The 11,972-nt window shown below is 51.0% G+C and overlaps 1 protein-coding gene across 1 annotated transcript in view; it reads right to left on the minus strand.

Annotated features, from left to right (window-relative positions):
• The window catches only part of LOC119110632 (glycine receptor subunit alpha-4), a 50,755-nt gene extending 39,350 nt beyond the window's left edge, over positions 1-11,405 (minus strand). The window contains exons 1-3 of the mRNA XM_037234534.1: positions 11,367-11,405; positions 10,273-10,367; positions 41-108 (exon numbers count right to left, since the gene is read on the minus strand). Of these exons, the coding sequence (XP_037090429.1) occupies positions 41-43 (3 nt within the window). The 5' untranslated portion in view covers positions 44-108; positions 10,273-10,367; positions 11,367-11,405. The remainder of the gene's footprint in view (positions 1-40; positions 109-10,272; positions 10,368-11,366) is intronic.
• Positions 11,406-11,972: the final 567 nt, after the last annotated feature.

The raw sequence follows: 11,972 nt of genomic DNA on the forward strand, positions 1-11,972 counted from the left end.
CGCAGGTTGAGCTCGCTGTTCATGACGCGACGCCGCTTACCATTGTAGATGCTTGCGGCGCTCCGAAACTATTCACATGAATTGTAATCTTGACCTTAGTTGGCGCAGCTGTAAACACAGGAACATATGAGTCGCGCTGGTCGAAACGCTGTGGCAGCAGTATAATACGATCGCCCAGTTTATATACTTTCAAGGGCGGTAACCAGATTAAAAAAGTTGCGCCATGCCAAAATGCATGCCAAGACAGGACAACGTACACAAATACAATAGGCACGGTACGCAGTTACGGCGTTAATGACAACAGAGAATACTGCAAACGGAACATTTTCGCTTTTGATTCCAGCCATTACCACACACTTGTAAGGAAATGCGTAACTGCTTCCATTCATTTCCTTCTACGAACGATTTCTAGTAACTAAGCACTGATGATAAACATATCAATGATGCTGTAAGGATTCGTCACATTTCACCGCACTTGCCAAACGCTGGAGGCTCTAGTCGACACCTGATGGCAAACAGTAGTCCAACAACAATGGTAACCGTTGTTGCAGCGCCCATAATTAATCATCTGTGTAGCCTTTTCATTGATGATGCCCAGTCACGTAGGCTTCCGGCAATGGTGGCCAAAGGTTCGTTTACATGTAGAGCCCGACGGAGCGTGCTTGCCATGGAAACCCATGGTCAACAAACACGGAATACCTAGCTGGGCGAATGCCTAGCCTAGTGCGACGCCGTGGGCGGCGTGGAACGGGCGAGGCACCAACAGATGCGCCATATGTCAGCTAAAATCACATGGATGATGCCCAAAACTAACTAATGGAGCCAGATGCATTCGGCCACTGACACCGATCGGGCTGATAAATGTGTCAAAAGGCCTACCTTTCGAGAATGGCCAACTTTGACTAATTTTGTCTCTAAAAGTTTGGGCAAGCTTGATAAGCGAATTGGATGGGGCACAGCGATCCACGGTTTTGATCGTTGTGACAAACATACTGATATACATTTGTTATGCCGTTTTCATGGTAGCAGCTATATTACTTTAAGTAAGGGGTTACTGCAGTCAAGATGGGTTTTATAAAGGAGGCATTGGCCGTTACCGATATGCTCACTGGGGCGTCTCAGGGTCGGGCCGTTGGGACATCTATTACTAATTTAAAACCGGTGCCTTCGTTTAAATTGCGCGGTCAGCACCACGCCTTCATCTACTCTGGCTGCTGAGATGTGACCTAAATTCTTAGAAAACGTCCTAAAAGCGGAAATTCCATGGCTTGCGCACGGTAGCAAACGCACCATACCAAACACTGCCATGAACAACTGATATACATTTAACACGCGTCCAAGTAGTGGGTCAAATTGAACCCCTCCCGATTTTCTTTCAAATGGTTTCCGAACGGCGCGCCACATACGCGCCACATTTTGCGTAGCTGTAGACAACTGAATAGCGTATCGTTTAGTGTAAAAAATAAGATCAACCTTGCAAGGGCACTGACCTAGGCACGTCGAAGTCAGGCCATGGATGCATCGAAGACGATATCTAGGGAATCTCCCAATCTGATGCAATAACGGGGTGCTAGATGAGGCCATACATCTCTGAGATAGTTGCTTATGCAACACAACACTTGAACTAAGAAATTCCTTTGACCTGGGGTCAAGTATGTAGATCAGCCCTATGCCAAAACTAACCTGCTTTATCATTCTGAAGATTGCTGTATGGAATAGTTTCTGCTATCCATTTTGAATTCATTGAAAACAGGAACCGCATTTACACCTTTCACAGGTGATGTCAAAGGCGGATGACGTCAAGAAAAGGTGGCGCACTATACGTACCCGATAGCGAAAACTGCGATACAAGAAGACGCCTGCCCGTTACAGTACAAGCCATTCCTCGGGTTCAAATATCCGCTTGACTCATCCGTAATAAAATATACAAGAAAGCTGCGATCAATCAACCGCCACCAATCGTCCCATGACCGCCGCCATGCCCGCGCGTCTCATGTCTCCGCCATGACCCCCGTCTCATGTCTCCGCCATGACCCCCGTCTCATGTCTCCGCCATGACCCCCGTCTCATGTCTCCGCCATGACCCCCGTCCTATGTCTCCGCCATGACTGCCGTCTCATGTCTCCGCCATGACCGCCGTCTCATGTCTCCGCCATGACCCCGTCTCATGTCTCCGCCATGACCCCCGTCTCATGTCTCCGCCATGACCCCCGTCTCATGTCTCCGCCATGACACCCGTCCCATGTCTCCGCCATGACTGCCGTCTCATGTCACCGGCATGACCCCCGTCTCATGTCTCCGCCATGACTGCCGTCTCATGTCTCCGCCATGACCCCCGTCTCATATCTCCGCCATGACCCCCGTCCCATGTCTCCGCCATGACTGCCGTCTCATGTCTCCGCCATGACCCCCGTCTCATGTCTCCGCCATGACTGCCGTCTCATGTCTCCGCCATGACACCCGTCTCATGTCTCCGCCATGACCGCCGTCTCATGTCTCCGCCATGACCTCCGTCTCATGTCTCCGCCATGACCCCCGTCTCATGCCTCCGCCATGACCCCCGTCCCATGTCTCCGCCATGACTGCCGTCTCATGTCTCCGCCATGACCCCCGTCTTATGTCTCCGCCATGACCCCCGTCCCATGTCTCCGCCATGGCTGCCGTCCCTTGTCCAGCCATAACCACCAGCTTATGTCTCCGTCATGACCACCGTCTCATGTCTCCGCCATGACCGCCGTCTCTTGTCCAGCCATAACCACCAGCTTATGTCTCCGTCATGACCACCGTCTCATGTCTCCGCCATGACCGCCGTCTCTTGTCCAGCCATAACCACCACCTCATGTCTCCGTCATGGCTGCCGTCTCATGCCTCCATCGTGACCGCCGTCTCATGGCCGCCGCCGCAAACCGACTCACTTAAGTTTTAACAACCGCTCCCTTCCGCAGTAAGGAAAAGTCTTTCTTTTCACTCATCCAAAGCACGTCTTGATCGCCACCTTAGCTAAGGGAACTGCATCTTCAAGCAAGCTTAACCGCCCCACCTTCAGATCTAACGTGCTTCTCAGGAAATGATGACCGCGCTTGTCGTTCCAGATTTCTCCCAGCGCGCCGTCAGTGCTGTGTTCCACGCGCTTGTCATGTCGATTGTTGTAATCTTTTTGTATGGCATTACTACGTGGTTTCGTTTCTTTTTACTGAACTGTCCATTTCTCATTCATCGCTAAATTTCTGTTGTTGGCGCTGAGTGTGCTTGTGTGCATGAGTGAGGCGATGTTTATGTCATTGCATGCACTTGCTGCCTGTAAGTGTGTTGTTCCATGAGGGACCTACGAAGCTCGCTGCTAAAAAATATACATTCAATGATCGCCTACAAACAAAATCGAGACATTCAAACATGCAATCGATTGTTTTTTGGGTGGTCTCCCCTTCTCGAAAGAACTATACAACGTGAACGAATGAAAAATAAACGCAGGAAGCATATCCAACGTGAGGCAGTGACAGCTGTCGAAAAGCGTGACACACCCAACAAAAGTAAAGCATAGGTTTGGTTTATGATTGTTTTGGTTTAAACGATTTTTGGGTTGCATAACATGGTTAATAGTTTGAAGCCGAGTAGCGCATTCGGGGCAGGCACCAACTATTCTTGTGAACGGACCACTAAATTTTTGCAGCGCATGCCTCAATATCTTTTTGTATAGATAAGACAGTAGCATTGGCCTTATTCATCAGAGAAAAACCAGGAGAATGGAGATTTAGTTGGGTTGATATGTCGGCAACATGGCCTTATCGAAACAATAGCAGAAGAGCTACAACACTTCAGCTATTGTTTAGATAAAGGCATATTGCCGAAATATTAACCAAACTTTATCTCCATTTCCCTGCTTTTTCTTCGAGGAATAAGGCTAATACTACTGTCTTATCTTTGTGAATAGTGTTCCTTGCTAATGCACAGAACGACTTTCGTTTAGTCATTCTTGTGTTAGAAGACAAAAAAAAACTTTTTTGTCCTCACAACTTACCCGAGGGACATAAGTCGGGCTGCTGTCAATTCAGTTAGATTAGCCGTGGCATCAACACCTAAAACCGCAGCAGATTAGCAAGATTCCTTACTGGATTCGTATAACAAGGGTGTCGGCTCTGGAAACCGCGCAGCTGTTTCTCAAACGGCACACCTGTATTGGGAGTGTCCGCACGTAAGCAGTGCCCGAAGGTCTCAGCGGTCGTCTGACCCTCTTAGGACACGTAAACGCGCTTGACCTATGGGATTTTCAGAGCCGCTTGGCAAGTACAGGATCTGTAGAAAACCGTTTTATTGCTGCACTGTGCCGGTCGCGAGTCGCGTGGCTCCTGGTTGGTAGACTGTTCCGCGTAGTGTCGCGGGCAAGTGTGCCTGTGTCGGCCCGGTGGTCGTGTAATGTGAGGACTGCGTGGACTCTTCATCGTGTAAGGGTCGCTTGACTGTCTTGGGGCCCATGGCAGAGTCCTCCGTCCCCGCTCACTCGCGACCACTTGCAACTCGATCAAACCAACCAAGCCGCCCTAACCGGCCAACGGAGCCCGGAGCGAGGGCAAGAAGCCGCATGCATTTAAACGACCAAGGATCTCTACAGTGTAAAATGTCCCTCTCCCAACATTTCGTTTCCGCAATTGAAATGTAAGCGATCCATTTGTCCCAGTCTTATAGTCCTATATATCCTATATAGTCCAGTCCTATAGTCCTATATATCCGCATGTTGTGCCATCAAGTCGCAACGTAAGAGGTAGCCTCGATCATGTTCAGCGGAGGAACGAGTGCATGAGACCATTTGCAATGGAAAAGTGGAGAGTTCTGCGGAGTTGGTAGGTTTCGGTTCTGCAATGACTGAAACGGTCATCTAAGTCCGATGCGGCGAATATATGCCGCGGTATGTTGTGAATCATGCTGCGCTGCTTGGCCAGTTTTTAATCTTACGGGTATCTCACGACCAGACATGCGGGCTTCAGTTCCATGAGCGTCTTCCCTTCATGTGTGTGCAGCTGCATAACGAAAAACACTGTGTGCCAAATTTGTGATGCGTAGGGCGACGTGACTCACGGCTAAGTGCTGGCTGTCAAGACAAGGTGTGCTCGAAATCGTACGTTCAGAAGGCGCCGGCAGAAGGCACGGTGCTCCTACCATTCCTCTCTGTCTGAAAACACGCCACGTAAATCTACCGCGGACTGTGCCGAGAATCGAGAATGCTGCCGCTCTGTCGTGCAAAGCTGGCCTGTGATTCTGGGCCATTCCGCTGAGGCCGCGGCGCTGACTTGGCAGCGTGACAGCGTTTGCAGGAATCTCACCGAACTGCAACCACGTGAACACGGCTGACCATGTGATAAAAGTTCTTTGTTAATCACTGGCTATGCAGTTTGGGTTCGCTATAATCGTCTTAGATTTGCCAAAATAGAGGTGCGGCTCGTGAGTTAAGGAGAAATTGGCCATGTCACATCGATTCTATGTTCATCATTTCAATGTTGCTTAAATGGGAGGCAGACATCGACCGAGGGCTCGCAATCACTTTGTTCCAACCTTCCATGAGCTCCTTTGAGCGGCGGTCCTACTCGCGTTCAGTTTTCAATACTGGTTCCGAAAGGCTTTGTATATGGAGCTCTGCTGTAGTATTGCAAGTGTTTCTAAGAATCCATGGCGTTCGGTCAGCCAGGCATGTTGTGCTTGAAGACGCTTGATTTTTAAGTGCATTTGGAAAACTATGTTTCTGTTGATGTTTCTGTTGAAAATGTCTGCCAATGTTTTTCGTTGTAAGCTGAGCCAAAGGTCTGCTATGAAGACTTGACGAAGCCACCTCTTTTACAACGGGTTACGGATGGGGTTGTGCAATACAAAACACAAAGGTGTCGCAATGGCGCTGAAATGAGACTTTGCGAATGTACCCGTCTAGTTTTAGCTCACATTTTCAAGGCTGCGGAAGAGAAGACGAGTGATCGAAGCTAATAAAAAGAGCAGCATTGAACACTTGTACACTTTCTATTCAAGACACAACTCGATTTGGTACGCGCAGTTTAAATAGACCAATCGTCAGGCAAATCCAGCGCCCACCTGACAACACTTGCGTGGCCCAACGACACGGCAAACCCAGAGAACTCCAGCTGCTCTAAATGGCCGCGCTCTCAAGCGCACAGCCACCCGTAGCCATGAGCTCTGGCTCACAGGCACCCGCGACAATGGCTCTAGCTTTCAGGCACCCGCGACCATGAGCTCTAGCTCACAGGTACCCGCGACCATGAGCTCTAGCTCACAGGCACCCGCGACCATGAGCTCTAGCTCACAGACACCCGCGACCATGAGCTCTAGCCCACAGGCACCCGTGGCAATGAGCCCTAGCTTGTGTTGGAGTTTGATAGATAGCTTAAGTATGACATGTGAAGAAGGGCTGTAATTTATCTTTCGCGAAGCTCATTCAGATACCACGCGACAAGTGGGGCATAAAAACACCGCGACCCTCTACATCGTAACCCTCTACTCATAAAAACATCGCGACCCTCTACATCGCAACCCTCTACTCATAAAAACACCGCGACCCTCTACATCGTAACCCCCTACTCATAAAAACATCGCGACCCTCTACATCGTAACCCTCTACTCATAAAAACATCGCGACCCTCTACATCGTAACCCTCTACTCATAAAAACATCGCGACCCTCTACATCGTAACCCCCTACTCATAAAAACATCGCGACCCTCTACATCGTAACCCTCTACTCATAAAAACACCGCCACCCTCTACATCGTAACCCCCTACTCATAAAAACACCGCGACCCTCTACATCGTAACCCCCTACTCATAAAAACACCGCGACCCTCTACATCGTAACCCCCTACTCATAGAGACACCGCGACCCTCTACATCGTAACCCCCTACTCATAAAAACACCGCGACCCTCTACATCGTAACCCCCTACTCATAAAAACACCGCGACCCTCTACATCGTAACCCTCTACTCATAAAAACATCGCGACCCTCTACATCGTAACCCCCTACTCATAAAAACACCGCGACCCTCTACATCGTAACCCCCTACTCATAAAAACACCGCGACCCTCTACATCGTAACCCCCTACTCATAAAAACATCGCGACCCTCTACATAGTAACCCTCTACTCATTTCCGTCCATCAGCAGCAAATATATTGGCATACACGCCGAACCCAATGGCAGCGCCTGACACATTAATGAGACGCTTCGCATCCTAAATCCGTCAGCGTTTCCTCCCGGGGCAGCAGTCGATCGGCGAGTGCGTCACGTCTCGCCAGGTGACAGCTCGGCACGCACCACACGGACAGCCCGCGGCCGCGTCCAAAGCCAACACGTGGGCGAAAATGTTCGTCATCGCCCGCGAGACGCTCAGCGGCCTACGCGACGGGCAGGCAGCACTCGTGGACAGGTGGGGGTGGTTAGCGGCCAACTGGCACTTCACGTGGGGGATCATTGAGCCGGAGCCGCTATGAAGTTGTTCCCCAACTGTCACTTCACGTGGGGGATCCCTGAGCCGTAGCCGCTATGAAGCTGTCCCCCAACTGGCACTTTACGTGGGGGATCTCTGAGCCGTAGCCGCCATGAAGCTGTTCTCCAACTGGCCAGGTCAGCCGCGAAAACGACCCTTTGCAGAAGACGACCAGGTGGCAATTTCACAGGCCACACAGCCCGCAGTTTGAAGTGGTGGACTAGCATGGGGTGCTTCCAACATTTACCAGGTCCGATGGTCGGAACTTTGAGTAATCGAGGACGTGTCGGCGCTGTTAACCTAGCTGACGCAATTCAGCCCTCATTCCCTGCTTTTCAATCCCATCATCAAACCATTCGGGCTATGTTGAGCTCTGTTGAGCGCTCCTGGCTTTCACTCTTACATATTCAGTCCAGATATTTGGACACCCCGTATGAAAAAGTTCATGTAGCTGCTAAGAGACAGGCGTGGCGCAGAAAGATCGCATTGTACTTTTAGGCGTTCTCGTCTAGCAGCGACAAATATATTGGCATGCACGCCAAAGCCAATGACAGCGCTTGAAACATTCATGGGACGCTTCGCATTATAAATCCGTCAGCGCTGCCACCTGGGGCGACAGCCAATCGGCGAATGCCCCAGCTGACAGCTCGGCTCGCACCGCTATTGGTCGGCTGACCAGATTGGTCCGTGACAGGCGTGACGTAACGATTCACAGCCTTTTCACGCACAAGTTTTGCCGGACTGCTGGTCACTGCTGGCTACCAAGATCGGGCTGAAATAAGCTTTAATGTCCTCAGCCTTATCATATTTAATCATTTGCCATCTCTTCTCTTAGATTAAATCCGAACCATTCGAATGAATAAATGTCTGGGATCAGAGCCTACATGAATGAACTTATAACCTTTCATGCATAAATAACATGCTTGTTGTGTGAGCTATGACTCCTACCATCTGATCGCGCATTTCCAGGTTAACAGCACGATCTGGTGGCAAAAGTTCAACGTGCCGCAATGTTCGGCACGGTCCGCCCTGTCCTCTGACATCAACTGACTTCTTGCGCGGTCCCTGCCACCGGCCGCAGGTCATACCTGTCAAGAGCAAATTGTAAGCGTCTGAAGCGATTCGAACCCATCGCGCCCCGAGCGGGTGGGCCGGAAGGCAGGCGCTCTCATCAGCTGACTCACTGGGACGGACACGTATGCTGAAAATCCTGGTCTGTCATGTGCATAGATAGGGGATACGTCGTATTGGGAACATTATCATGAATGGCCGCTGGCTTCAGTGTTACCGTCCATTCGCGCTCACTAATATGGTAGCTGATGAGATCTTACTGGTCATGTGTTCGGTGCGTAAAGCACGAGCATCGCCGACGGGCGGAAGAAGGTAAGGACTTGGGCGGACCGGGAGGAGCTTATTGGAAACAGCATCAGGTTCAGTTGTGAATGATTTGGAAGAGACCGTTTTTGTTACCAGAATAATGATTACATCGGTTGCGGCGGCATGCGTTCACGTTACCGAGGTGGCTGCATCGAGCCACGGTATCGGGCATTACCGAGGTGGCTGCATCGAGCCACGGTATCGCCAGACGGTGCCAGGTGCAGGAATGTGGGAACAACAGCAGATGCTATAGTGCGCAAACATCCCAACGGCGGGCGGTATGATGATCAGACATCCCAACGGCAGATGTTGTAGTGTTCGGACATCCCGACGGGAGATGGTATGGTGTTCAGACATCCCAACGGCAGATGTTGTAGTGTTCAGACATCCCAACACATTTCGCATCTTGCTCTTCTCCATCAATTTTGCACATCCTACATCCGTCATTGGTCGGGAGTCTTTCATAGGCGGAGATCCGTGTCACCACATGTAGGGGATGGTTACACTATCGTTTGCAATTTACGCGCTATTGCCAGGTCTTGCCGTCGCCACCGATCACAAAATATAAAATTGGTTTTACTTTGGGTTTCCTGCAAAACCTAAAGTAGTCTAGTCTGGGCTAGTCAAAGCATTGTAATCAGCCTAACTGTGAAACGGTACATTAGTTATAATACATTGTTTGATTGTTTGAACAAGGCAGGGAAATGCGCATGTTTTTCTCCATGAAAGTGCCATTAACATTGTATAATTGTTTTTAGTGTCCTGGTCAAATGAAGAATTAGTTCAAATCAACAGAAACAATGCTATGCCCTGCCGTCAAAATCGACTAAATAGAACCCTATATCTCGAGCTGGGCCGAGTCCCCCACCCCCTTTGTAGGGACTTCAAACGAAATTCATCGCATGAACAGGATCAAAGCATGCCACAGCTACACGCGTGAAGTCACAGAGACGAGCGCCGCTGAAAATAGACTCGTCAGCAGCCTGCAGTTGGAGCAGTTACGAGGAAGCCCGACTGGATGACGACGTAACGACCTGACAAGAGTGACAGCTCCCGGAACCCGGCCAGATGTCCTACTGGACATTCAGACACCTTGCTTGTAGTCAAGTGAACCCCACTCAGATTATCTGCCCATAGCGGATCAATAGCTCGGATGGTGCAATGGAGTGTGGAATGAATGTTTCGACCGGCTCCGCACTTCACCTTTCTGTTCAGATTCATGGCAGCGTTGAAAGTTTCGCAATGCAGGTCCAAAGGAAAGGGAAGCATCAGAATGTTACCAATTAATTTGCACGCGGTTTCCTGGGAGATCGACCAGATCCATGACAAGATAATATTGTTTTCTATTACAAATCACCACAGGAAATGCGATAAAAAGCACAGGACGGTGGAATGCTACACAAAGGAAACCCACCTGGCGTGCTGTTGAAAGTCGGCCACTGGTTCGCGTCATACTGCAATGCCCTCAGTTTGGTTTGAAGTACTTCAAGGGTGAAACTACCTGGTAGGCTGAAAATCAAGGACATCCTGTAAACAAAATAAATATTTTAAAACGTTGGCCATGGGCATGCAAATAGTACTTACTGCCAGCCGGCGAATGATACAATATTGAGCTTTAAAACATTCCGTGACGAAGCTGACGACAGTGCCATTAGAGCGAGTCATCGATACAGTTATGGAAACCATACAATAGACCGCTCCGCACACATGTTGCAAGGAGCAAAGCGTTTATAAGGTACTCGATGTTACTCCATGTACGGGGTGAATCACAACATTGCGAACGATTTGCAGAGCAAAGGCAGCCAGTGGAATGTTTGCTGCACGTTGAATGTTTTTCACTTTCCACTATGGCTGCGCAAACAAATCCAAAGCAGTGCGATCCGCACATACGCATTTCCCTTATTCATTATTTTTTTTCTGCGGTACTCTGAACATTTTTTTTACTTCCGTTTATTGTCTTCTCTGAACGAATTGGGAGACTTGCTAAGAGTCACCCGTTGCTTGAACATCGCAACCCGTTTAACTCAGGCACCTTAAGCTATCCCGTTTGTTAGTGCGTAAGAGACGTTATCGTTGCATGCAGCGCGACGTTACGGTGTCAAAGTGTCATTCCCTGGCCGAGAAACAGGACTGCGTTAACGGCCACCCGACACGTTCAGCGCAACGGGCGTTCACAGGACTGTGTTAGCGGCCACCCGACACGTTCAGCGCAACGGGCGGCGTTCTCTCCGTCTGACGCAATTGTCTCCTGGCCTTTTTGAACTATTAAGACATCAATGAACTCAGCGGTGAGGTAATGATGAACTTGATATCATTTGTTTGTTTTGGTCCCCTAGCCCTAACTCTAATTGAAAAAGTTACCTGTGATTAAGCACAATGCACAGTGGAATGCATCTGGCACCCATGAGATTATGTTTGCCAACACATGCCTGCCAGAGCTGGCAACGGCCGTAGCGTCGGGCGCCGCGCCCTGTTATCTGAACAGTAAACATCCTCCAAGCGACGTACCTGCAGAGCAGGACCGTGGCCACCGCGAGGGCGGAGCGTGTCGCCATCGCACGGCCGGCGACGGTTCGAACAGCACCGGCTCCCTCCCGACGCGGCCCTGCCCCGCGGCTGACTGCCCCACCGCCGACGCCGACGGCCGGCGTCGGCGACCGGCCGTCGGCGGGCGCACGGGCTGTAGACAGTCCGCAGCGGGGCGCACGGGCTGTAAACAGGCCCCCGGCGGGCCCACGAACTGCGAGCAGTTCCCCGGCGGGCGCACGGGCTGCAAACAATTAGCAGCGGGGCGCACGGGCTGCAAACAGGCCCCCGGCGGGCACACGAACTGCGGGCAGTTCCCTGGCGGGCGCACGGGCTGCAAACAGTTCACAGTGGGGCGCACGGGCTGCAAACAGTCCCCCGGCGGGCGCACGGGCTGCAAACAGTTAGCAGCGGGGTGCACGGGCTGCAAACAGGTCCCCGGCGGGCGCACGGGCTGCGAGCAGTCCTCAGCGGGGCGCACGGGCTGCGAGCAGCCTCCCGCCAAGAAAGGGGAAGCGCGCGGCTCGGCGCAGGTTTTGGTGAGGCGCGCGGTGGATGGGTTCGGGCTGAGCGTTGGTGCGATGGCTG

This window comes from Pollicipes pollicipes, unplaced genomic scaffold (genome assembly GCF_011947565.3).
Source record: "Pollicipes pollicipes isolate AB1234 unplaced genomic scaffold, Ppol_2.1 Scaffold_7231;HRSCAF=8579_pilon_pilon_pilon, whole genome shotgun sequence".
NCBI classification, from domain to species: Eukaryota; Metazoa; Arthropoda; class Thecostraca; order Pollicipedomorpha; family Pollicipedidae; genus Pollicipes; species Pollicipes pollicipes.